General features: G+C 43.4%; 2 protein-coding genes across 4 annotated transcripts in view; one reads left to right on the top strand and one right to left on the bottom strand.

The window, feature by feature from the left end:
* The window catches only part of DHX57 (DExH-box helicase 57), a 67,874-nt gene extending 62,318 nt beyond the window's left edge, over window positions 1-5,556 (bottom strand). The window contains exons 1-3 of one of the 3 annotated variants that reach the window (XM_066595859.1): window positions 5,355-5,495; window positions 4,050-4,126; window positions 1,748-1,995 (exon numbers count right to left, since the gene is read on the bottom strand). In XM_066595859.1, coding sequence (XP_066451956.1) covers window positions 1,748-1,995 — 248 coding nt within the window. In that variant the 5' untranslated portion in view covers window positions 4,050-4,126; window positions 5,355-5,495. The other 2 variants (XM_066595861.1, XM_066595860.1) reach the window with 2 other exon arrangements.
* A 94-nt stretch (window positions 5,557-5,650) lies between these two features.
* On the top strand, window positions 5,651-27,510 carry MORN2 (MORN repeat containing 2). Its single transcript, XM_066594547.1, has 5 exons — window positions 5,651-5,735; window positions 7,347-7,400; window positions 15,818-15,924; window positions 16,125-16,261; window positions 26,823-27,510. The coding sequence occupies exons 1-5, from the start codon at window positions 5,705-5,707 to the stop codon at window positions 26,923-26,925; spliced, it is 432 nt and encodes a 143-aa protein (XP_066450644.1). The 5' UTR covers window positions 5,651-5,704; the 3' UTR covers window positions 26,926-27,510.
* The last annotated feature ends 219 nt before the right edge of the window (window positions 27,511-27,729 follow it).

The raw sequence follows: 27,729 nt of genomic DNA, 5'->3' as shown, positions 1-27,729 counted from the left end.
TTAGAAACGTACACAACAAGAGCAATACTTTGTTGACCACTTAACAGTAAGTAACTATATAGGCATCTCGCTGTGTCCCTCTAAACTTTTAGAGAGGATGTTGACCCAAAACATTACAATGGCTATATATTAGTATATTAATAAATTAGAAGTTAAAATAATAGTCAATGTTTGGCAATTACTAGAGATGAGCAAGCTAGCTCGTTTAAGGCTGATGCTCGATCGAGCATCGGTCTTGTCGAGTAATCAGCACCATGCGGGGGGAGAGCTCTCTCACTCATCCCCCCCTGCATGGTGCTCAGTCGGGTAATTAGTTACTCGACAAGACCAATGCTCGATCGAGCATCAGCCTTAAACGAGCGTGCTCGCTCATTTCTGGTAATTACATTTGTTTTCCTCACAGGGATATTGGCATTCCTAGAGGATCCTTTTGCTCTGATATTGTATCAACCTTACAATCACACAGAGAAAGTGTCACTCCATTCTGACAGCTCCTTCTAGGTGGCTGATTTTTTTTGACAATGAATGCAGATCACTGAAATAAGTTGGTCTGTTACCATATCCTGCTGCCTGCAGCTTAAGGCTGCATTCAGACAAACGTATATCGGCTCGGTTTTCACGCCGAGCCGATATACGTTGTCCTGGTGTGCAGGGGGGGGAGGGGGGGTGGGGGGAGATGGAAGAGCCAAGAGCAGGAACTGAGCTCCCGCGCCCTCTGCCTCCTCTCCGCCCCTCTGCACTATTTGCAATGGGGAGTTTCAAGAATTAGCTCCGCCCCTGGCCCGCCTCTCCCCAATGCAAATAGTGCAGGGGGGCGGAGAGGAGGCCAGATGGGGGCGGGGCTAAGTTTCAAGAATTAGCTCCGCCCCTGGCCCGCCTCTCCCCATTGCAAATAGTGCAGAGAGGTGGAGAGGAGGCAGAGAGGGGGCGGGAGCTCAGTTCCTGCTCCTGGCTCTTCCATCCTCTCCCCCCCCCCTGCACACCAGCACAACGTATATCGGCTCGGCCTGAAAACCGAGCCGATAGAAGTTCGTCTGAATGCAGCCTAAAGGACAGGTTCTCTTTAAAAGACTGATTTAGTAAGCACCAAATCACTGGGAAACAAAAAATGTGACTTTTAGGACATATCCAGCTTGTAAGGAGCAAATATATATGAAAAGAAAATTCCTTTAGGCCACGATCACACAGAAGAGTCTGGTGCAGTTTTTGATGTATTTTTAAAGCCAGCAATGAATCCTTCACTTCTGGGCCATTTTTCCCCCCACCCTTACTTTTGAAAAATCATAACTTCTTTATCTGTCGACAAAGCCATCTGAGGACTAATTTATTTATTTTTCTTTTTATATGGGATAACCTGAATTTTTCACTGGTACTATTTAATGTACAATATATTGTGCTGAAAAACTAGCCCAGAGACTTCTCGTAAAATAATACGCCAGACTATACTCGCCTGTTTCGTTCTCTCAAACGCTCTGACGTCCGGCCTCTGGTCACTTCTGGGTGGCTCTGTTACAAAGCAGTCTAAGCATGTGACAGCTTTGGCCAATCACTGCCCTCAGCTAGTACGTGCTTACATGGCAAACGATCGAGCTACCAGGAAGTAAGTGGAGATCGGGAGAACCGGAGCGAACAAAGCAGATGAGAATAGTAAGGCTTATTTTGAAAAGAAGTCACTGGACTCATACGAAACGTTTTTACTCCTTGGCCAATCTATTTAAATAGAGGAAGTGTCAGTGATACTTCTTACCCAGCTGGTCTCTCTGGTTTTCTGGAGAAGCAGATGTCATCTCCATCATCCCATGCTTTGCCAGAGCTTTTCCTTCCTCCGCCTCCTCCTCCTCCGATGCCGCCGCCGCCTCCTGGTTCATTTCTGAATCTCCCTCCTCTACTGGCTCCTCGCCCACTAGTACCTCCTCTTCTTCCCCCTCTTCCAGAACCACGTCCTTTGCCACCTTGTTTGTTTGGTTTGCCTTTCCTTCTAATAGGAAAATCCATCTGTGGATACACAATATCATACCACATTACACATGGCCGCACACCTCATATTTTGTCTCAACGTTGAGAAATCAAATTTTTGCAGCTTCCCTCATACATAAGCAGAATACAGTCTACTGTAAATGGAGCCTGCATTCTGCTGACAGATTTGTATGGAAGAAAGTTCATTATTAATTCACTTCTGTTAGTGAATTAAATGCAATAAAGTCTCTTTGCGATTGTGCAATAATCAGATAACAGAGCATAGAAATCAAATCCAATTCATAGCTGTTTTGTCCAATACTCTAAGGGGCTGTTCACATTAGGATGTACATGAAAACTGTATGCCATTTTAAGCATACCAGTATATTTTGCAGGAGGGCTCATGCATGACTAGGAGGTGTGAGAAATCTGTGGCAGCGATGGCACGCTGGCCTGGTGACCTACTGACACCAATTTGGGGACCATGGAACTTTCACATCCCTTATCAGTGGACTAATTAAGTATTTACTACTCTGCTTGTCCTGCTCTGGTATGGTTTTAAGTGCAAATAAATCACGCTGTGTCTGTGCCTTTTCATGTGTACAAGTACCTATATGTATGCGCCTTCCGATTCATTTTATTATGCCTGAGGAAGGACCCTGAGAGCTTTGAAAGCTCGCTATAACATCATGTCTTTTTGTTAGCCATTAAAAAGGTATCTACAAGATTACATGGTTTCTCTTCTTGGGAACAATCACACTGTACGTTTTAAAACATACATTGTAAGGATAGCCATGTTTCTATATGCTTGTGTCCTTGTTTACATAAAAAAGCGTTTGTGTGTATCAAACTTGTAACATACTTATATTAAAAAGGGTTTTTTTTTACCACTGTTGATCAAGTTTTAAGTGCCTGCCACTAGCACCGACAGAATTCACTGACTGTGATTAGACATTTGGCTTCTCTAGTAAAAGGGACATGGGGACACTGCTAGTTAATACATGCAACAGAGGGGTGGGCATTTAGATGCTGCCTTGCAGCTGATTGGAGCAAGAATATGTTCAATATAAAAATGGTGAAAAGACAAAATCACATCTGTCATAAAAAGAGAACGGGGACATTTCACAGACCTCTATGCGCAAATGCACATAACATACAGCATGCTGTGTTGGGGGTTTTTTTGGAGGGGGGGGGTGCACACGCAAATATGAAAAGGAGTGTGCCCATTGAAATCAATGTGTTCTATCCTCTGCATATTTCATTTGCAAATACATCCATGTAAAGCAGCCATGAGGGTGTATTAACACAGGTGAGCGCGATATTAGTCTGAGAAACCTGGACTGGTATCTCGCTTGTAAACTTGCGATTCCGGGTGCAAACACGATGCGTTCTTGCTTAAAAAAAAAAAAAAAAGCATTGCCTCACATCTATATAGTTCTGATTTTTTAGCACGTTTCTCACACGTGTAAAAAGATCCCAAGAGCATCCAATAGATTTCAATGGTAAATATCGCACTGCACTTGCATGCAAGTTCGATCCTCTCTTTTATTTAATAGATCATGGGAAATAATGGCCGATTATTACAAGGAATTGTCCAAAAATAGGACATGTAGCGACTTTTCAAACTCACAGTGAGAGAAAAATCGCTCATGCAAATAAACACATTGAAATCAATGTGTTATTAACATGCGCAAGTTTCAGTCAGATGAAACTCACCCGTGTGAAGACGCCCTAATGTGATTGTTTTTAGTAAAAGAAGCCAAGTAATCTTGCAAATATGATACCCATTAATAACTAACAAAAATAGATGATGTTATAGCAAGCTTTCAGACCTCTCAGGATCCTTCCTCAGGCATAATGAAACAAATCTGGATGGGGGATGGATAGATAGATAGATAGATAGATAGATAGATAGATAGATAGATAGATAGATAGATAGATAGATAGATAGATAGATAGATAGATAGATAGATAGATAGATAGATAGATAGATAGATAGATAGATAGATACACATACATAAAAAGGCAAAGACACAGCAAGACTAATTTGCACTTAAAACAATACCAGGCAACATGAACAGAGAAGTAAATACTTAATTAGTCCCCAGGTAAGGAATGTGACAGTTTTCTTGGTGTGAGGGGTCACAGGCCTTTTATTTCTCCTTCAGGCCTGCAAATAAGGAAGAGGGAACAATAACTCTGCAGCGCCACCTAATGGATGGCAGCATTCCTTTAAATCAATGTACGATTTTTTTACCAAGTCTGTAAAACTATAATTAGGAATAGCACCCCATCTGGGTGCTCTCCCTAAAGCACACGTCAAACACAAGGTTCGCCACCTCATTTTATGTCATCAGCCGGCCGTGCAGCAACTTAACAGGTCTTCCACTCACCCAGCCTGCAGCTCTGGAGCGGTGCAGTCTGTGACCGCTCACTTCTCCTGAAGTCTACGCACACCGTCCTGTATGCCGCATGGATGCCGAAGGGAGAGGTCAGCGGTCATAGACTCAGCAGCAGCTGCCACCACTGAACCAGAGCTGCAGACTGGGTGATTGGAATGCCTGTAGGGATGTTGGCTGGCCAGAGGACAATAGGGAGTACTATTACTACTGGGGTGGGTATAAGAGGTCACTGCAACTACCGTACTGGGGTTACTATAGTTACTGGTGTCACTTTGGGGATCATTACTAGGGGGGCAATTATGACATCACTTACGTCTGGAGCCATTATGGGGGACCCTATTACTACTGGGACTAGTACATGGGACCCCATTACTGCCGCAGCTACTGCAGGGGTCACTATTATTACTTTCACTGTAGCAAGTGACAAGGGGCCAATACTACTGGAACCATTATGGGGGACCCTAAAACTACTAGGAGGTACTATAGGGGTCACTAATATTTTTTGAGTTATTATGCGAGGGTCACTATTAATACTGGGTCTACTATGGGGGACCCTAAAACTACTAGGGGTCACTATAGGGGGTCACTAATATTTTTTGAGTTATTATGCGGGGGTCACTATTAATACTGGGTCTACTATGGGGGACCCTAAAACTACTAGGGGTCACTATTACTACTGGAGTCACTATAGGGATCACTAATATTTTTTGAGTTATTATGGTGGGGGGTCACTTAATACTGGGTCTACTATGGGGGACCCTAGAACTACTAGGGGTTGCTATTACTACTTCAGCCACTATGGGGCACTATTACTATACAGTCTTACAACCGGCCCTTGGAAAACAACCATAATGCTGATGTGGCCCTCGGTGAAGACGAGTCTGACACCCCTGCCCTAAAGGATAAAACCATACAAGTGTTTACTTTCCACGCTGACAACATATGCTGTACCTGGCCAGCAGTACAAAGCAGATGGATACATAGTAACACACTCACCAGTTGCAGCTCGCACTCTCCCAGTCTGGAAATACATTACACTCCTTTAATATAACATTTCTTTTTTCATTGTCACTATTTGTCCTGAACAATAAAGCTTTGTCTACATTTACAAAGGAAATCTCCGTACAGACACCGATAGAAACATTCACTCACTTGTATCTCTGGACCCAGGAGCGACTTCCTGTCAGATCACGTGACGCGTACGTAGCCGGCATCCTAACCCAGCCCCCGGCATGCCATTGGTCTGTTATAACATACGTCACGTTCCCCGCCCCCATCCCCGAGTGTGTGTCTCCTTCGTCTCCATAGCAACATTGCTGCTTGGTTGTAGTCGGTACCGCGAAGCAATGATGGAGGAAGGGATTGCGGAGGCCGGTGGTGAGGACGTGGTGTGGGGTGTGATATAAGATGTAATGTAACTATAGCAGTGAGTGCTGAAGTCCGGCTAATGCTAGTGTAAATTAGTGGGTAATAGCGCCCCCTCCTGGGCATCATAAAGTATTTATAAACTTTCATTTAAAAACGCATAAAGTTTATGAACTTCTAGAAATCAGCTCAGAATTTTCGGATATATTTGAAATTAGTACAGAAAAAGCTTTAGGGGTCAATAATAGCTTTATAATTGATAGGTTCTCCATCAATATATAGGGTGGGCCACAGAAAAGTAACCACAAAGCTAGGACGGGAAAACGAGCAAGTGGATGTTTTTTTCCAAAGCTTAATTTACTCCCAAGTTACAAGAGATGCTGGATATCTTTACACAGCGGAAATTCTACAGCATTTCCACATCTAAATCATGGTATGAATTTTGACTCAAAATCAGCTGCACACCCGCAGCTGATTTCAGAAAATATGGCGCTCACCCTTTGACCGTACTGTCAACATTGTATCTTAGATCTCCAGATCCACAGCGGTAGGTTTACGCCATTTTATTTAGGATGAGTATAATACAGGACACAGAAGTGCAATGTGTTTCAGGGGATAAGACGCCCTTTGTCGAAAATGTAGGGTGTAACGGTATCACTTCTACTTCTGATTGGTGGAGGTCTGATCACTGGGACCCCATCAATGCCTGGAACAGGGGCTGTAAATGGGACTGTGGGCCCTTTTACATGGGCTGATAAATCGCTCATATTCCTGCATCCAGCGGAAATCTGACCGGTTATCGCTTAGTATAAATGCATGAGCGACTAAGTGATGAACGAGAATTCATTCGCTTCTCATTCGTTGCTCAGTTTCTGCACGCATAAAACTGAACAACGAATTGGCCGTGTAAACAGGCAGTATCACTTATGAACTAACTGCCTGTTTATTGTGAATGGAGGCGGGCGGGCCGGAATGATCTCCGGCCCACTCCTCCATTCACTAGCGATGATCGTTCCTGTGTGACAGCACCAGAATGATCATCGCTGGGACGAGCTGGTGGGCATCTGCATCCAACAGGTCATCTCATGTAAAAGGACCCTTTGGTGAACATCAGGGGCGTAACTATAGAGGATGCAGGGGATGCGGTTGCACCCGGGCCCAGGAACCTTAGGGGGCCCATAAGGCCTCTCTTCTCCATATAGGGAGCCCAGTACTATGAATAAAGCATTATAGTTGGGGTCCCTGTTACAGGTTTTGCATTGGGGCCCAGAAGCTTCAAGTTATGCCTCTTTGCAGCCTGGGTATAGGTATGGGTACGGGTACAGATAGAGGGGGGCCCCAGCTCACCTTTTGCATCAGGACCCCTAAGCCTATAGTCACGCCCCTGGTGCACATTTAATACTGCCCTCGGTTGTGAGTGACACTGTTTCAGTAAAAAAGCCCAAACTCTAGGCATCCGTTGGGGGTCGCAAAGTTGGACATCCACCAATCACACATTAGTGGTACGTGAAATTGGTTTGGTGAGACAAACTTTTTGCTGGAGGTACTTCTGTGTCCGCCGCCCTTGGACGCTGTGCGTGATTCATGTGTACTTTATTTACCGCTGCTTTGTTTTTATTCTAGAAACTTCTGAAGTTCTTCAGATTTCATTTGTGTTCCCAAATGGAGACACCTATGGTAAGGATTGGTCTCAGATCTCATCCCTACTAAATATAGACAGAGCTAGCAAATGTATCCTCCTGAACTGGAAGCCTCCCTCGGTACCATCTGTATCTCATTGGATAAACTTGGCAGACGCAGATCTTAGGCCGGTTGCACACGGACGATAAAATCATACAATGTGAGAGCACGTGAAAACGCAGAATTATGAAACCCATGCTTTTTAATGGTTTCCTTCACACTTGCAATGTTTTCACTCATACGATTTTACGTGAATAAAAAATTTGCGGCATATCCTGTCTTTCTGAGTTTTACTCTTTTTTTTTGCCCATGTTTCCCTACGAAGCCTTCGTTTTATCGCAACGCACGAACTTGCGATTTTAACATTATAAAGTCCAATTGTCTTTCTTGCTAGAAAATAGCAAGCGGCAGCAATGGTTTTGCGAGATAAAGCACCGCTTGTGCTCAGACATCTCATAAGCAAAATTACGATCGCCTGTGTGTAACCAGCCTTACTTTCTACATACTAACATGTAGTGAAAGAGCGGCTCCTGACACAGGGGTGAATTGCGTAATCAAAGTTGGCCTGGAAAAAGGTTACAAAGTGGCCCCATGTTGTAGGTGGACTAAATCGGCAACAAGTGGGGTGAATACAGGTAGCAGGGGTCAGCAAATTACCCGCCGCAGCGACAGATCTGGTAGGAGGGGGAGATCTTTGCGGATTGCATAGCCCACTGCAGCAAATTTGCTCTGAAGCCCAGAACATGTTAGACCTGGAGGTCACATTAAGGTGATGCCTATTTCTTACCCCTTAAGCCCCCTTGACATAAATGAACATCATAGACTGGCTTGTCTTTAACTTCTATGACAGACAGACATCTCATATGTCCTGCGCCCTGTGCTGACTGACAGCCAAGCTCTCGCTGTAAAGACTATGACGCTTGTCATTTAACTCCTTAGATGCCACGGTCAATAGCGACCATGGTATCTAGGGGATTAGACAGAGGGAGCTTCCTATCTCCCCATCAGCCCCCAACAAATGCAATTGCAGGATGCTGATGGATAACTGTTGCAGCCAGAGGCTTATGTAAGATCCCCTAGGCATCCTATATCTGTATGACTATTAGGTTACTCCTTCGGCACAACCTAATAGATTGCTTTGCAGTTTAAGGGCTTATTCCTACGGGCGTATGCGTAAATGCTGTGTGTAGTCACGCAGCAGTTTACCGCCCTGGGAGCCGGCAATGCACTGCGCATGACAACTTATCTCATGCACGCTGCCATAGAGAACAATCAGGCTGTACGTGTGTGATATGTGGAAAAATAGAACATGCTGCAATCTTTTTTCCATGCGGATCTACATGCAATGTATATACAGTAATGGATCAATGAAAATCAATGTACAGTCACACCTCTACTTTCGTTGCATTCTTCTTTCGCCGGTTTCCAGTTTTGCCGATTCTTCAACGTAGAATTTTGCCTCTACTTTCGTTGCCTGCTTCTAGTTTCGCCGGCTGCTGCCGGCCCACGTGGCCTTGCTGTCCAATCACAGCCATTCATCCATTGTTCCAATCAATGCCATTCATGGATGAATGTCTGTGATTGGAGCATCCAGCACTGGTTGTCATTGGCTGAGTGAGCTGTACCATGTTGTGCGGCGTTTTCGGCAGCGCTGAAACCGGTGCCTATTCATTTCAATGGGCGACGCAGGGCCAGAAACACTTGTGTGAGCAGCCCCATTGAAATGAATGGGAGAGTTGTACAGCGTATGGCACTGCACTGAAAAACCATAGCTAAATGCTGTACAAAAATGTGGTTTGATATGTTTTTGGAATGTCTAGAACAAATTAATTGGATTTACATTGATTCCTATGGAAATAATTGCCCCAGGTTTCAATGGTTTCAAGTTTAGCCAATTGCTTTCGGATGGATTACCAATGAAACTAGAGGTTTGATTGTACTTAGACACACAGGGAATAACTGTTTGCTACAGTGACTATTAGAGATGAACGAGCGTACTCGCTAAGGGCAAATACTCAAGCGAGTATTGCCATTTGTGAGTACCTGCCCGCTCGTCTCAAAAAGATTGGGGTGCCAGCGGGGGGCGGGGAGAGCGGGGAGGAACTGGGGGGAGATCTCCCCCCCCCCCCCCCCCCGCTCCCCCCTGCTCACTCCCTCAACTCACCGCACACCCCCGCCAGCACCCGAATCTTTTGAGACGAGCGGGCAGGTACTCGCAAAAGGCAATACCCGCTCGAGTATTTGCCCTTAGCGAGTACGCTCGCTCATCTCTACTGACTATACCAAAGTTCACTTTTAGGGTCTAAATAAATAACGGAATAAATGTTAATAAAGTTTATTAAAAAGATGTACACAGTTTAAAAAAAAAACTTTTTTTTATTTTGTAGAAACGAAGGAAAATATATTACACACAGTACCACGGTAAACATCATGGCCCGTATAATTACCTCTGTACTGTCAGTGAACAAGATCCATTATACGAATATTACCAATAATAACACTATATATGGGGCAAATAATACCGCCATACCATGATCACATATTACTACCACATAGTGATTAATACCAACATACTGTCACTGAATATAGACTACTACAAAGATCAATATTACCAATAATATGATATAATGTCCAAATAATATCCCCAGAGCATGACCACATAATACCACCAGTGTTGCTGAAAAAACACTACACAAAGACCAATGTTACACCCCCATACAGTGACCATATAGCAGTATATACTATATGTACACAGGAAGTTTGCAGACTGTATAAATGATTATAGCACAGTTATATCCAGTGATCACAGGTGATGTCCCTCTGACTAAAGTTGTTCACCTTCCCCTTTTCTTCATCTGATTCAGACCATCATGATAATTTCTCCTGGTCACAACTTGTCTCTGCAAAATGTGACTCACAGACATCTTTGACTCCTCAATTTCTAAAGACCTGGTTTCATTTTCCAAAACCTCTGCATAATTTCCTCATCCATAGTGCCCCAGATAGTACTAATGCCGCCTAAGGTGACCCACATAGTAATAGTATCCCCCTTTTTGTGCTCCCCATAGGCCCCACATTTCAATGGGGCTTCTCAGGAGAGCGTTCCAGCGTGGCATTTCTAACACCATGATTTTTGAACGCTGTCTGCTCTATTTTAGTTTGTTTCAGCACATTATCCATTACAATGATGTGCTGCATTAAAAAACGCTGTCAAATGCGTTTGAAAACGCAATTCTAAAGTGTTGCATTTTTACAGACACCTGTGTGAGAGCAGGCGTAGTGCCACTTTTCACATAGTAAAAGTGACCCCACTTAATAATTATTCCTCGTTTATGCCCTCACTCAGTAATAATGCACCTTATAAGCCCCACTCAGTAATAATCTCCTTCACAGGCACCCACCCAGTAATAATGCCCCCACTTCGTAATGCTCCATATAGGCTCCTACTCAGTAATAACGCCTTATATAGGCCCCCACTCAGTAGTAATACTCCATATAGGCTCCTACTCAGTAATAATGCCCCACTCAGTAACAATTCCCCTCACAACCCCCAATTCAGTGCTAAAGCCCCCCCCCCACACACACACACACACTCAGTAATAATACCCCTCACAGGCCTCCACTCAGTGATAATGCCCTTCATAGGCCACAGCTCCTCCACTCACTAGTGCTGCCCTTTATATATAGTGTGAAATAAAAAGTTATACTCACCTGTGCCGCTCCCCCAAATAAGGAAGATGGAACAATACCTCTGCAGCGCAACCTATCTATATCCCTCTCTCTCGCTCATTATCTATCTCTTTCTCATATCTATCTATGCATCTATATATCTATCTAATATCTATCTATACATCGATCTATCTATGCATTTATCTCTCTCATATCTATTTATCCATTATATCTATCTCTCTCATGTCTATCTATCTCTCTCATATCTATCTATTTATGCATCTATCTATCTCTCTCATATCTATCTATCTATCTATCTCATATATATCTATGCATCTATATATTTATCTAATATCTATCTATACATCGATCCATCTATCTATCTCTCTCTTCTATCTATCTGTCTATCATATCTATCTATCTATCTATCTATCTATCTATCTATCTATCTATCTATCTATCTCTCTCATATCTATCTATGCATCTATATATCTATCATCTATGCATCTACCTATCTATCTATGCCTATATATATATATATATATATATCTGTCTATCTGTGCATCTATCTATCTATCTATCTCCTATCTATCTATCTATCTATCTATCTATCTATCATATCTATCTCTCTCTCGCATATCTATCTAGCTATGCACCTATATATCTATGCATCTTTCTATCTTTCTATCTATCTATCTATCTATCTATCTATCTATCTATCTATCTATCTATCTATCTATCTATCTTTGGATAGCTATATACTTATTGAAGTAGTGCATGACTCAATCTTCTTTGTAGGTTAATAATCTATTCTAGAGTTGTTACTGCATTAGATTGCAAAGAGGTATTTATCGGGGAAGTACCTAGCCATTATATCTTGCATGCAAATAAGGAAGATGGAACAATACTTCTTCAGCGCCACCTATATGAAATGTTACCCCTCCCAACCCATCTTGTTGTATGTTGATGAATCATAGTGGACTAATTTATTTCATTTATTTAGTGTCTGTTGAACTTTCTGAACTTTTGTAATCTCATTAAGGGAATTCCTTAGCGCTATACTGCACTGTGGTTCTAAAACCTTACAAGGCAAGACACACAACCTGTCATCAGTAGAATGGAGAGATGCTGTGAGGTCGCACATGAGCAGCAAAAATTGCCATAGCAGCTTTAGAAATTCAAGCTGTAGCATCTGGAGAGAATGGAAAATAACAGTCATTTGGAAAGCCTCTATGTAGGATATGGCGTTAGTTCAGCACCTCCTGTCACGCTGAGAACCCTGTAATCGCTGTTACCAGATGTTCTGTTGAGATGGGATGAACTGTCAGAACACAGAACAATGTTATGAGCACTTTATGCACGGAATAGTGTTGTGAAATCCAAAATGGTAGAAAAAGTAAGCCGCAAGAGGTTGCTGATGAGGGAGGAACTATAGAGGGTGATGAGGAGAAAGCCAGTCTATTAAATACTTTTCTGCTCTGTATTCATATGAAATATCACAGGAAATGCCGAGTGAGTAAATGTCACCTCCATTAAATGCAGTCCTGCCTTAAAAAAATTGAATTAGACAAATCAGTAAGTTCAGATGGCATTCACCCCTGGGCTCTAAGGGAATTAAGTAGTGTAATAGACGGATCCTTATTTGTAATATTTAAGGACTCTACAGTGATGAGGTCTGTTCCACTGGATTGGTGCATAGCAATTGTATCACCAAGATTCAAAGAGGAGTTAAAAAGTGAACTTGGAAACTATTAACTGGTAAGTTTAACCTCTATTGTGAGTAAAGAAACTTTGAAGGGTTTCTGAGTGATGCTATCCTGGAGTACCAAAATGAAAGCAAAAATATAAATTCCATATTAGGGTGGGTTTATAAGGGGTCGCTCCTTTCAAACCATCTGATCAGCATCTGCAAGGAGGTAAGTTCTAGACTGGACCAGGGAGAGTCATTGGATCTCATATTTCTTGATTTTTCCAAAGTGTTTGATACTGTGCTGCATAAAAGGTTGTTACATAAAATATTGGGGCAGATTTATAAAACTATCTAAAAGAAAAACTAGTCGCCCATGGCAACCAATCAGAGTTCAGTTTTAATTTTTTCTAGAGTAGAATACAACCTGAAAACTGAGCTCTGATTGGTTGTTATGGGTAACTTAGACAGTTTTCTTTTAGAGAGTTTCACAAATCTTCCCTGATGTTTGAAGAGGGAAGTGTGTGGCCGCCCTCAGACAGCCGGGTCGGATCCAGCTGCGAGAATTCTCGCAGTTGGACGCGACTCGAGTGTCTGCAGAGAGCAGCAGCGCGGGCACTCACCTGTCCCGCGGCCCCAGCTCTTTCATGTGCCGGGGCCGGTGAGTGTCGTTTCTGTGTGGGGCTCTGCGAGCCCCGCACAGAAATAGAGCATGCCGCGATTTGTTTGACGCGCGAGATTTCACGTGGCCAAATCGCGGCCGTCTGCATAGGATTGCGTTTGCTAACGCAATCCTATGGCAGCTTCCATGGGCGTAAATTCCGCGGGAAATCCCGCCGCAGAATTTCTGCCCGTCTGCAGGCGGCCTAAGTAAGTGGGTAAATAATTGGCTTCATGGCAGAATATAGAGGGTGGTTATTAATGTTGCATACGCAGAACGAATCACCATTACTAGTTAGTATTGGCCTCTATCCTCATTAATATATTTATTAACAAAGTTGTGGAGAGATTGCACACAAAAACAACAATTTTTACATATGATAATGAACTGTGAAACACTATGTAAATGCACAAGAAAAAGAACACATCTGGAACTCATTAGAACAATTAGCCATTTCAACTGCTGCATATTTTTTTGCCGCATGAAAATGCACATGCCTTGCACATGGAAATACTACAGTAAAGTACGCCAATGCGCACACAAAAAAGCATATTTTATTCTGCAAAAAGGCGCTCATGCGTGCACAAACCCGTGTGACACCAGCCTTATACTGATAAATGTAAGGTTATGCACAATGTCAGGGAAAATACATGTCCCCATTACACACTAAGGCTATGTAAATAAGGAAGATGGAACAATACCTCTGCAGCGCCACCTATTGGATGGCAGCATTCCTGCAAATCAATGTCCGACCTTTTATACAGGTCTATGTAACAGTGATTGGGAATTGAAAACCAAGCTAGAATACAATACACAGACAGCTGTTTTGGGGTGTTTGCCCCTCATCAATGTGCAGTAGGTTTCTGGCTTGGCTAGTGAGAGACCTATAATGGGGGTTGGGAGGGGTATCATCTCTCCTTAAGGAGAGCACCTAGAAGGTGAGTGAGGAGACTTATAAGGCCATGCATGCTCCTCTGGGAAATATATACAAATATGGAAGGTGGAACAATACCTCTGCAATTCCCAATCATTGTTACATAGATCTGTATACAGGGTCGGACATTGATTTGCAGGAATGCTGCCATCTAATAGGTGGCGCTGCAGTGGCATTGTTCATCTTCTATATTTGCATATATTTCCCAAAGGAGCATGGATGGCCTTATAAGTCTCCATACTTACCTTCTAGGTGCAATCCTTAAGGAGTGATGGTACCCTTCCCCACTCACACTAAGGCTAATTTCCCACAGGCGAGTGCCATGAAACTTCATCAGGCCATGAAACTCAACCCGATAACACGCTCATCCACGTGCGATGTTCACGTGGATGTGAAAAGTTTTTGTGTTAAAACTGTCTCGCTTCACTTCAGGAAAGTAGTGATCCTGAATGAGAGGATTGCGGAGTGTTTCCCATTGTTTTTAGTGGGTAAACCTCATATTGCACTCGCATGCTGTGCCAGCCCTATTGAAAGCAATATGCAATACAAGGCATTCCAAGGGAACGCCCAAAGATAGGACATGCCGCGATTTTTTTCCCCACGATGCGATGCAGTTTATGATCACATTCAAAAGAATGGGGTTCATATTCGTGCATCTTGCAACGCACAAATCTCACATGATTTTCTTAGTCGTGTGAAAGTGGGCAAAACTGTCATGGAATAGGACTTTTACGATTTTAGTTAACTGTAAGCTTAACTGGAACAACCAGTGTCAGGCAGCTTAGATTAAGTCGAAACGTCGCCATTTTATGGAGCAATTAAACCTTTTTCTACAATTTCTACACAGTTGATGCTGCCGCCTCCTTGGACACCATTGCATTTATTTGGGGTTGGGTTCATGACCCCACAGGTGGCTTGGCATACACAGATTGGAACCTCTGCACTTAAGTGCATGTGTTAGGTGTGCTGCGGGACTTTCCTATTTCTAATGATTTTCTTAGTCGTGTGAAAATGGGCAAAACTGTCATGGAATAGGACTTGGCGATTTTAGTTAACTGTAAGCTTAACTGGAACAACCAGTATCAGGCAGCTGCTGCAAAGGCAAATGGAATCATGGGGGTGCATCATAAAAAGGAATGATGGGAATACTATTCTTCCACTTTACAAATCACTAGTCAGACTGCATATTGAATATTGCGTACAGTTTTTTGCACTAGTGCACAAGAAAAACACATCCCAGCATCATGTTCATGTAATTGTCTGTTCCGGAGGAAGTGTGTCTCTTTCATGCTCTGCTATATAATGCTGCTGTTTGTCTCTTGGTGTATGCTATGAACAATGGTTATGTTTATGCCTGAAACGTGTAAAAGGCTTTAATAGACGCACATTCCTCCTGTGTTTTTATGCAAAGTTTGAAGCTTTGTCTTTGTCTAAGTAATAAGCTTGTCTTATTTTCATTTTAGATGGTGAATGCAGCAGATCATCAACCGGAGCAATAGAGCGGAGTGGAATGGGAGTAAACAGGGGGCCAAAGGGCATGACATATACTGGTTCATGGAAAAAGGATAGGGTAATTTGCTTTCACCGCTTCTTGAGGAAGTCACGTTGGGTTGTAATGGCAAAATAGTCATATAAACACCACTTATTGTGTAAAATAGCGCTGGTAGCTAAACGGCGCAATCCTGACGGTAGTCAGGGCTTCAGATGTTCGATAAATGAATCATGCAATACTGTCCAGAAATTAATTTGGATCTCTTATTTTGAACACAGATGCATGGGCTTGGAAAGCTCGAGCATCCTTCGGGAGCTATGTATGAAGGAGAATTCATTGGCAATAAGTTTCATGGGAGAGGTACTTACACATTTCCTGATGGAACTCAGTATGTTGGAAATTTCATAGAGAACAAGTAAGTTGAATACAAGTCTGCATTTTATCTTTTTTTTCTTTACAAATTTGCATTAGTATATCACAATGCAAGTCATCATTTGATATAGCCAATGAACACACATCAGGTTTGGGCCATTTACTTATGTAAAGTGATATACAATTCCCGAGTATTCAGATGATAAAATATTATCCAGCAAGTATTTAAACCTGAGTAATTAAGCCTTTGCAATCCAATTTTAGATTCAGGGTTTCCTAGGGGGCTTTCTCTTTTTGCCATTATACAATGGCGCCATCTGCTAGCTAGAGCCAGTACTGTGGTATGGACATGCTGGAGAGGCCCACCGACAACAGAGCAGCCAGTAATATACAGTAAGAATACCTTGTCGGACGTCTTCAGACATCAGAGCTGTAAAGCCTTCAATCAGAATGTCTTTAGATGTCAGATAGTGTATTGGAAAGGGTTAATATATAGCTTAAAAGGGTTTTTCATTGATGGTATGTCCTTCAGAAACCCACCAATCAGCGTGGAGAGCAGGTCGCAGCCTCATCATTATTTGCCCAGGCATAGCGCTGTACTGTACCTACGAATATGTGCCCCTAAATCTGCTGGATGGATCATCAATGTTTAAAGTGTAACTGTGCTTTCCAAAAACTATTGACACGTCATAGGGACATGTCAGTAGTGTGATTGCTGGGGGTACAGGAGCTGAGCCTTCCCTGATCGCTGGAACAAAGCAGCTGAAGTACTCCGTAGAAAGTCTATGGGCCTGTCTTTAGCTAGCTACCAGTGACAGTGCTCAGATGAGTGCTTCAACTGCTTCATGCTAGTGATTGGTGGGGATCTCAGCACCTAGAACCCTGGCAATCAAAACTTTTGACACTCTGGACTTCTTACTCTCTTTTGGCCCTTTTACACGGGTAGATAAATCTTTCAGATTCCCGCATCTGGCAGAAAACTCAACTATTGCTGTTCAGACTTAATGCATGCCCCAACTGAACGATGAATGAGAATTTGTTTGCTTCTCATTCGTCATTCAGTTTCTGCAAGTAGAAAACTGAATGGTAGATCGGCCATGTAGTTATGAACGACTGCCTGTTTATTTTGAATGTAGGTAGGAGGATTGGAACAATCCATGGCTTCTATAGGGACATTTGGTGCACAAATGCGCAGGAAAGTAGAGAATGCTGCATATTTTTTGTGTTTGACCGAAATGCACAGAAGGAATGTGCACATGGGAACGAACCCATTGAAATTAATGAGTACTAATCATTGTGTATTGCACACTAATTTTGAGCATTCAAATCTTTCGGTGTGAATCTGGCCTTAGGCTTCACCCCATGTCGTCTGAGGTCTCATTACCCCATCCTAGTTACATTCCATGGCAGGTTTCTCACAGGCTGCTTACAACAACCATTTTGTTAATTTGCTTTACAGCGACCCTCCAGTTTTTGGACATATTTCTGTCCCAAGACTCGTGCAGGGAATTTATCTGCAGTTGTCCTTCTCTGCCATTGTCTCTCTGATCCACCAGTTTTAGGCCCCATTTTCAACTGTCCAAGAAAGCAGCTGCAATTTTCTAGCTTCCTAATGCACACTGCTCTCTGATTGGCCAGCATTGATCATATGAGCAGCACCAACCAATCAGAGAGCATGTATAATGCACTGGTAGCCTAACACTATCCGCAAAAATCCGCAAAAATGCAGTCCTCAGCTCTCACTCACATCCTGAAGGTTGAGGGTTCAGGTAGTTTACTCAATGTTGACTTAGCCTTCCATCCTTTCCGAGGTAAAATGAGTACCCAGATTGGTGGGGGGTAATAAATTACCTGAAAGCTCTGCGGAATAAGCTGGCGCTATACAAATAACAAGATTTTTTTTTATACTGTGGGGATTAAGTAGTTTGAAGATTGTGTCTGCCATCTTGGATGGCTGAAAATGGAATGTCGAACTGGCAGATCAGAGGTGCATCAGCACAGAAGACCAACAGCAAATAGTATAACTGCCCCCTCCCATCACAGGACAAGATTTTGCCTCGAAAACAGAGGGTTGCTTAAAACACTGGCTTAAAATATATCGCTCTTGATACATGTATGTTTCATCATGGCTCTGTGGTTAGTTCTGTTGCTGTGGGGTCTTGGCTTTATTCTGACCAAGAGCAATATCTGCATTGAGTTTGTATATTCTCCCTGTATTTATTTGAGTTTCTACCTGGTGCTCCAGCTTACTCTCACACTTCATAAATATAGCATTACAAAGTGACTTTCTATGAAGTTTGCACTAGTGTGTGTCTAAGGCCTTAGTCAGACGGGCGTTTTTTTGCGCGATTTGCGGATCGCATGACGGATGCGCATCCGCAAATCGCGTGACCGGTGCCCGAAAATCGCCCGAAAATCTGCTCCTAGCCGCGTTTCATTAGAAACGGGCCGGAGCTGTCCAGCGCATTGCATTCAATGGAGCCGGCAATACAGCCCACTCCATTGAAAGCAATGCGCTGCAGGCGAGTGTGGGATGAATTGTCAGGAAGGGCTTAAATATATAAGCCCTTCCCTGCAATTCATCCAGAAAAGTGTTAAAATAAAAAATATATATATACTCACCTGCTCCCGGCAGCCGGAGTTCCGTGCGGCCGGCCTGCAGTGGGTGTGAAGGGGGTGTGAGTCAGACCTGCCCCCTGATTGGCTCAGCTGAGCCAATCAGGGGGCAGGTCTGACTCACACCCCCTTCACACCCACTGCAGGCCGGCCGCACGGAACTCCGGCTGCCGGGAGCAGGTGAGTATATATATATTTTTTATTTTAACACTTTTCTGGATGAATTGCAGGGAAGGGCTTATATATTTAAGCCCTTCCTGACAATTCATCCTGCGCACGCCGGCAGCCCATTGCTTTTAATGGAGTCGGCTGTATTGCCGGCTCCATTGAATTCAATGGGCAAACATCGTTCTTCTCTGCCACAGCTGTTACAGCTGTGGCAGAGAAGAAGGATTTGTCTTCTATATGTTCTCAATGGGGTCGGCGCTGCTGCCGCCGGCCCCATTGAGCGCATATAGAGAAGAGAACAGGAATCGCAGATAGGTGCGATCTGCGATTTCTGTTCTATAATTTATCGGACGAGCGCATAAAAAGCGCTCATGTGTCCGATACCATTGCAAAGCAATGGTTTTATAAAATCGCCGGACGCATGCGCATGCGCAAATCGCGGCAAAAAACGCCCGTCTGACTAAGGCCTGAGATAGAGAAATAGCCAATCACCAACATTCATTTTGGCATACATATTCCACAGATGCATCATCATCCAGATTAGTCTTTGTAAACTATGCTGTATTGTCCCCATTACCTATTTTTGCCCACCGAGGTCACTCCTAATCATTTTCAGATTGATAGAAGCCTCAGATTAATGGAAAGATTTGAGACAGTTACATAGTATATTAGCCCAAAAAAAGACATAGATCCATCCAGTTCAGTCTGTTACACTCGCAATTTGATCTAGAGGAAGGCAACCCTCCCCCCCATGAAGTAGAAGCTAAAGTGCTCCTTCATTTATCATCTTGTTGTTACTTCATACAAAGTTTTGTTCCCATTTATAGCTGATTCTATTGATCTGGTATTCAGGATTTGAGGCTCCAAATATTTAGCACTGTCCTTTTAAAAAGCATGTCGTTTTAGTTTTACTAGCAATTAAGAACAGTTTTTCTTCCCGCTTTGATTAGTACAGTATATACTATTTTTAGATCTAATGCCTGTACACAAGAGCGCCGCATTAGCCACTTAATGAGCACCGTTAGTCTTGTTCAATTCACTGTGGATAGAGCAGAATATTCAGATTTTTTCCCTAAGCTTCATTTCAAAAACAGATGGAGGTTTACAAAAAAAAAAATCACATTTCAACATATCACTACAAGCGTAGAGGAAGGAAGCAGGAAGATACTTTTATTTAATGAATTACGGCTATATGCATTTAGTATACAGATATTTGCATTTGGTCCAACAGATTTTTTCATGGATTTACTAAAGAACCTTCAAGAATTGAAAAATCTTACAATCAGGCCACATATCGGGTACATGTTGGAAATCTCTGCAATGTACTGATCCTGTCCTTTTCCTAAAGGGTGACTCCAGTGAAAACATTTTTTTCCATCCCTGCATCCCTCACCTGATTGCCTGTCACACTCAGATGTCTCCTATGAATATTGTAGTCACTTCCATGCAGTACAGCCTCCTGTCCGATACATATCAGATACCATGTTGATGCTAAGATTTCTCCCTGCTCACTTTTTTCTGTACTCTACTAAAACTCCCATAATGCATCAGCACAGCATCAGATGACTAGGATGAGCCAGAACCATCTTTGCCTGCTAGAGTACACTGCCATTTCCGCCTATATTTACCTAAATAAACCACAGACCATAAACACACAGTTAGGAGGATGAGCTTTGATCTCTTTCATTATAAAACTGCATGACAGGAGCCTCTAATAATCAGCAGTAACTATAATAGGAGTTTCTGCCTCCCATGTAGAGCTTATATGATAGAGTCCATGGAATATCATCACAGAGGAATTATGCTGATTGAAAAACTGACTTCTTGAGAGAACTTAGAGCCAAGTAATTCTCAGGTGGTCAGAATGAGATCACATGACCCACCTGAGGTGAAGGGCTCTGGGAAGTTTTAGATAGAATGGAATAACTAAACAAGATAATACTAGCTGACTTAAAGGGGTTGTCTCGCGAAAGCAAGTGGGGTTATACACTTCTGTATGGCCATATTAATGCACTTTGTAATATACATCGTGCATTAAATATGAGCCATACAGAAGTTATTCACTTACCTGCTCCGTTGCTAGCGTCCCCGTCGCCATGGATCCGTCTAATTCTGATGTCTTCTTGCTTTTTTAGACGCGTTTGCGCTGTGCGGTCTTCTTCCTGGTGAATGGGGCCGCTCGTGCCGGAGAGCTGGTCCTCGTGGCTCCGCCCCGTCACGTGTGCCGATTCCAGCCAATCAGGAGGCTGGAATCGGCAATGGACCGCACAGAGCCCACGGTGCACCATGGGAGAAGACCCGCGGTGCATCGTGGGGGAAGATCCCAGCGGCCATCTTGGTGAAGGAAGAAGAAGGAAGAAGAAAGACGTCGCAGAGCGGGGATTCGGGTAAGTAATAATTTTATTTTTTTTTAACACATCCTTTGGGGTTGTCCTGCGCCGAACGGGGGGCCTATGGAAAATAAAAAAACGTTTCGGCGCGAGACAACCCCTTTAAGTGCCATTTAGACACAACCATTATCGTTCAAAATTCGCTCAAAAGCAGTCTTTTGAGCGATAATCGTTGTGTCTAAACGCGCGGCCATTGTGCAGTTTTCATTAATAATTCAATCACCGTTGTCTTTCAACTATCAGGACCACTGAATTCTTAGTGGGGTACCACTGATACTGTTGTTTTAGCTGCTATCCCGCTTGGAAAACACAGCAGGAGTATGCAGAAGACAGCACTCCAGCTGTGTTCTGCATACCCTGCTGAGCGCTCCGTGAACACAGCAGGAGTATGCAAAAGGCAGCGCTCCAGCTGTCTTCTGTATACAGCGGGAGCCATCATTTACACACTATTAAGCTCCTAAGTAGCTAATTAGCTTCTTAAGAGCTTATGGAAAGTGAACGCTCAAAACTATCACTTAAACGGCCGTGTAAATGCACATAACGATTACCGCTCAAAAGATTGCCTTTGAGCGAATTTTGAGCGATAATCGTTGTGTCTAAATGGGCCTTTATATATACTGAGGGCTAGTTGCATAATGAATGTTAAAAAAAATTTCACTGGAGGGGCCTTTTAAAGATGTCACCAAAGGCCCTTTTTCACAGTCCGATTATCACGTATGAACATTTGTGTGAATATTCATTTGCCTGAGTACAATAAGGCCCATTTACACACACAGATATGTTTCAAAAGATTGAAGGATCAGCGATCGTTTTGCATAAAGTACTAATAGGCACTAATTGCTATTAGTACTTTATTAGCTTCATTTGCATGCAACTGAGCAGGAGGTTTGAGCTCTGTAATTAGCTCCATTGTTCTGCCATGGGCTCCCCGTGGAGAATTCAGCACAATGGACAGCAGGCACAGTGTGCAGTCCTGCTTATCAGCTGTTCTGCAGGCAGTGGGGCTGAGAACTAAGAACAGCTGTAACATTATTATCAGCTGTAATCAGCTCTCTGCAGGCAGAACACAGTGTGCGGTCCTGCTTATCAGCTGTTCTCCTTCTCTTTTCCTCTCTGTCTGTTTGCAGTTCGAGGGTGCAAGATGGGGGCGGAGCTAAGCCCAGACCCATCCCAGTGCTGGCTGTGGGGAGGGGTTGAGAGCTTAGTCCCTCCCGCGCCGTTTCCTCCCATTGCAAACAGTCGGAGGGGATGAGAGAAGAGGTGAGCCGGCATGGGGGAGACAGCTAAGCTGTCTCCCAATGCCCAATGGCATTGTGGCCTCGGTGTATATGTGCCGGGGCTGTGCTACCTGAACGGGCGCACAAACAGATTTGTGCACCCGTTTCCCTGTTTTTATTGACCAGCACTCGTTAAAAGGACCCTATAGCTGCTATTACACAAACGCTGTTAACATTCATGTAATAGCGCTAATTTGCTGGGTTGCACCTGCTCTTGCAGGTTCAGTCCAGCAATTGTCAGGAAAACTTGAGTGCTAACGACAGCCACTAGTGCTCATATAATATGCTCGTTTTAGACGAGCTGATTCTCGTTTGAGTGAAGTTACTACTAACTTGTTCGTACTCATTCAGCCTGTTTAGACAGGCAGATCATCATTGAGAATCCTTCATTTCTTGTTCAGCATTTCTCATACCTACCGGTATGTTTAAGCGCAATGATAAGTGAGCGAGCCAACGATGATTTTTAGTCCTGCTGAAACTGAACGACGAATGAAAACTGCAGGCTTCTCGTTCGTCATTGGCTGACGTTTAAACCAAATTATTATATCATTCACTTTTCATTGAACGATAATAGTTATGGCTAAACGCATTAGGGTCCGGACTGTTGATTCTGTCAATTTCCAGAAGAGTCTCTTTGTATAACTGTAGAAAGGTTCTGGTGCAAAAGCAAAGAAATTAGCCCAAAGTGGAGCTAAATAGATATAAATCTGCCAAGATGATGTTGAGTACCTTTGGTATTAAAAAACGTGCCGTACAAGATTAAGCCCTAATTCTTGTCAAATACTATTATACAGTGATTCAACATCAAAGCTTCTGATCAAAGTGGATGGCGGTTAGAGGCAAAACATGTCGGGGGGCATTGCTGCTAGTTTGTTTTACCAAACAGTGATTTTGTCGAATAATCTTGGAGTGGTGTGAATTATAGTCACGTCCCTCCATTCACAGAAGAGTCTTCTCTTGCTTCCTATGAGCAGATATATCACAATTAATTCATAATCGTACGAACACAATGTTTTAATAGGCTTAATAAAAGTTCTGTTTGGTTTGGTTTTGACAAGTATCTCTAGTTAGGTGCGCAGAAATAAGGGATTATTTTGCCATGGGCGATTTGAATACAAGTGGAATCCTGGTCTGCACAATTATTGGCATAGACAATTCAAATGCTTCTTCCCCATTCTGTTTGTGGCCTTAGGTGACAAACAACTACTCTAATTAAATCATGTTCAAGATTTTTCATCAAACAAGTACTTCAAATGGCAACTCTGGGAAATCCTCTAGTATTCTGCGAAATCAGATTTAGTAAATACGTTTTTTGAGAAAGAAAGTAAGTGTAGACAGGACTCGTGACCAAATAAAAACACATTTCTGCTATGCACATATTGAAGAACTAAGCTAGAGTAAAGAATAGTAAGGGTTGATCATGACAACTTACCATATACTGTACATAGTACAAGTAGTTAGTATTAGAGGGTTTATTTTCAAATGGTAATTATTGGTTGACTCTTGAAACTACTCCATTGCCTGTCACACTCAGATGTCTTCTATGTATGTTGCTGTCACTTCCATGCAGTCCAGCCCCTGCCACTGCTTTACAATTTATTTTTCCTAGGGAAGAGGAAGACGGCATTCTTTTACTACCTTAAAGGGCCTCTCCAATTATATTTTTAATTCACTATGTAACTAGCCCCCAGTGTATACTGTATAAGCGCTCTTTAACGCGAGCGTATATCGGCCCGCCGTTTTCATGGTCGGCTCATATATGCTGTGATCTGATGCATTGGATTCCAGTGCATCAGATCACATGGCCGTATTACCACAACGAAAAAACATCCGACCAGCCAATATACCGTCAGGCGTTTTTACGTCGAGTCCAAAAGATAGTCCTGGAACTATCTTTTGGGCCAGAATACATCATCCGCTGCATGGGCTCTTATGGGAGCCAATGACAGCGGCCGGAGCAGGGAGGTGGGAGGGAGTTTAGTAGCGTGATTGCTAAACTCCCTCCCTCTTCTCTCTTCCCCTCTGGCTTATTCCAATGGGGGGAGGGGGAGCTAAGCGTCGCCCCGTCCCGCTTCCTCCCATTGCTTAGCTCCGTCCCCTCCCAATGCAATCAGCTGATGGGGAGGGGACGGATGGAGAGAAGAGGTGATCTGGCAAGGGAAGGTTCAAGGATATGGCAGCCTGTGCGTATATGCGCCGGGGCCCATGCCATCTGAACGGGCGCACAAACATTAGATTTGTGCGCCTGTTCACGAGTTTTTACTCCTCACATCGTAGCGTATATCGGCCGGCTGTGAAAACGGCGGCCGATATACACTCGTGTGAAAGAGCCCTAAGTGTGCTAGTGTTACCTTGGCTAGTTATTCCTTTTTATCTGCAACTTCTGGCCTCCTCCTCCACAGATGGTTATGTAATCTCAATCCTGATCAATTCAGATGTACTTGGGTTTATGTGTTCTTCAAGTGGTTAGTTTCTCAGTCAGCATAAGGCTGGCTGCACACGAACGGATGGGATTTTCCATGCGGGATCTCGCAGCGATCACTGGACAAATAACAGAGGAACTTCACAATGCAGAGCTCTAAAGGCTGATTTAGACACAACGATTTTCGCTCAAAAATAGCTCAAAGCCATCCTTTGAGCGATAATCGTTAAGCCGTCACTGATAGCTGATCTGTCAGCATGCTCCGAGCAGAGAACAGCTGGATGCAGAAGACAAGTGGCCTTGTGTTACCATGCGGCGGTTGCTGGTCCTCCCGGGGCGGCGGTGTGCTGGGTCCCGTGGTCAGGGCATGACCCTCTGGCTTGTTGTCCGGCTGCCAGGGGCACGGGTGCCTGACCGGCATGGGCGGCGTGGTGCTGGTGGCGCGCGGTGCCATGCGCGCACGCACCTGTGAGTGCAGCTGCCGTGCACAAGCTCCCTTTTGTTGTGTTCTGTTTGGAGTTGGCTTCTCCCTCTCTCCGCCCCTGGGTGGGGGCTTTTGTTTAAAGGTCGGGCAGAGACTTGCAATCACTGCCAGTTATTGGTTTCCCTCAGTATGCTAGCTAGTCTGCCTCTGTTGGTCTCCTGCTTCTGCCATCTTGTCTGCTATACTTTGTGATTATCCGACAGGTTTTCCATCTGCCTCAGTTCTGTTTAGTGTTGTTCGTGTTGGTTATTTACATCTGCCTCTTCTGTCGGTATTCTACTCTTTCTATCCAGTTACGCCAGCGTCCCTTTTTCGGTCCCTAGTGAGAGTAGGTTCCACCGCCCAGTTGCCCAATTGGGTCAGCCAGGAGTGGAGGCAAGTAGGCAGGGACAGGGTTTGTGGGTGAGATCTAGGGCACCCCAGCTGGCGTATCAAGGGTAGTATACCGTAACACCTCACATCTTCTGCATCCCTCGCTCGAAGCGCTCAGCTGTATAACAGCCGGGCGCTCCGAGCAGACAACAGCTGGATGCAGAAGACAAGTGGGACCACCCTGTTTGTCTTCTGCATCCTCTGCTCAGAGCGCAAGGTGATCGCTCAACATTTGAGCGATCACCTTGCGCTGTAAAAAGCACACAACAATTATCACTCAAAAGATTTTTTGAGCGATAATCATTGTGTCTAAACCAGGCTTAAGTGACTAGACATGAAAAATAGTGAAATCTTTTGTGGTGAACATCCAACTTCCCAGCCTTTCTCGTGATTCTAAATCCAGTGATCAGGGCTACTCAGATTTAACCAGAGGCAGTATAATTATCATTATTATACCACAAGGAGACATGATAAGGAGGACTTAGGGCAGAAATTAGGTAGGTGAATGTTCATTTCACAAGCTTCCGCACAATTTTTTCTTTTTTGGCCATGAAGTAAGATTTACATAAAATCACAGAAAGCAAATATTTGTCCCAGACTGAAAGATCAAACCTGATTTTTTTTCACATATATCAAAAGTTGTATTTGTGGACCGAATAGCAAAAAAGGGTAATTTTAAAATAGAACCTAATTATCTTGTTAATAGAATTTCAGATAACAATGTGAGTGTGCAGTATCTGTCACATGTGATCCTGTTTAAAAGAACAATCATCTGTAGTAGAAATAGACATCTAGGGCAGTAAATTAGAGCATTTCATGCATGAAGTACGTGTCAGAGAGAATCAAGCCTCACCCAGACTCTTCTACCTTCATAGGATGATAGGAGAAGGTGAATATGTGGATGCCAATAAACTGCAATGGAAAGGATCATTTCATCACAAAGCAGCACCCGGACTGAAGCTGAGGTTGAAAATGTAAATTTAACCAGATTTCTAATGAATGGAACATATTCGCACCTTTTGTGCTTTGCAGCTCTCGTCGGTTCATTTCACCATTAAAGGTTTTTAAAAGTCTGATCTGTAGATTAAGAGACGATGTCTAGTCTCAGCTGTCCACTTAATGTGGAGTTATGTCCCCCAATCTCTTTTATGCTGCAGACTGCAAGATAACATTTACGTATAATAGAAAACTTCTTTAATAAAACATGCACTCATAGTAAATTCTAAGACTCAAATATTGATGACCTGTCCTCAGGCATTAATAGCTCATCATTGGGGGTCAGGTGAGCACTGCAGCCTCTTCTCAGGCATGTGACATCACGATCATCGGCCCCATGGTGAAAGAGCAGCTCAGTCCCATTCCGGTGAATTGGATTCAGTTGGTATGCCGGGAACAGACACTATGAAATATACTGCGCTGTGCCTGGTATGCAGTGAAGTGGCTGCAACAGTTTTTCGAGCACGACAGTCTCTTCAAACATCAATATGTTAGTCCTGGAAAACCCCTTTAAGAAATACAGTCCATTTTAATTTCTACAATAAACATTAATTTACTGGCTCTGTAGACGATGTATGAATGGATGATTCTTTACTTACTACATCTATATAGCTTCCTTTGGTGATTGTGACAGAGAGCAAGACAAACGTAGGGGGTGTACAGAAATATGGAAACATCTACAAAATGCCCAGAATTTTAATCATTAGCACTGAGCTGCCCTTTTGACCCCTGCTTGGCCGAGAGCTTTCCTGCCACATTTGTGTTTACTTCCCCTCTTGCCCTGCT

Source organism: Eleutherodactylus coqui, chromosome 3, assembly GCF_035609145.1.
Source record: "Eleutherodactylus coqui strain aEleCoq1 chromosome 3, aEleCoq1.hap1, whole genome shotgun sequence".
Classification (NCBI taxonomy): domain Eukaryota; kingdom Metazoa; phylum Chordata; class Amphibia; order Anura; family Eleutherodactylidae; genus Eleutherodactylus; species Eleutherodactylus coqui.
The sequence above is the reverse complement of the archived record's forward strand: the minus strand, read 5'-3'. Positions and strand labels throughout refer to the sequence as shown.

Excerpts from the sequence above, each read along its gene's own strand:
- MORN2 (XM_066594547.1), top strand. The coding sequence starts at position 5,705 with ATGATGGAGGAAGGGATTGCGGAGGCCGGTG. Across the intron at positions 5,736-7,346 it reads AGGGATTGCGGAGGCCGGTG|AAACTTCTGAAGTTCTTCAG; the intron begins GTGAGGACGTGG and ends TTTTTATTCTAG. Across the intron at positions 7,401-15,817 it reads CCCAAATGGAGACACCTATG|ATGGTGAATGCAGCAGATCA; the intron begins GTAAGGATTGGT and ends TTTTCATTTTAG.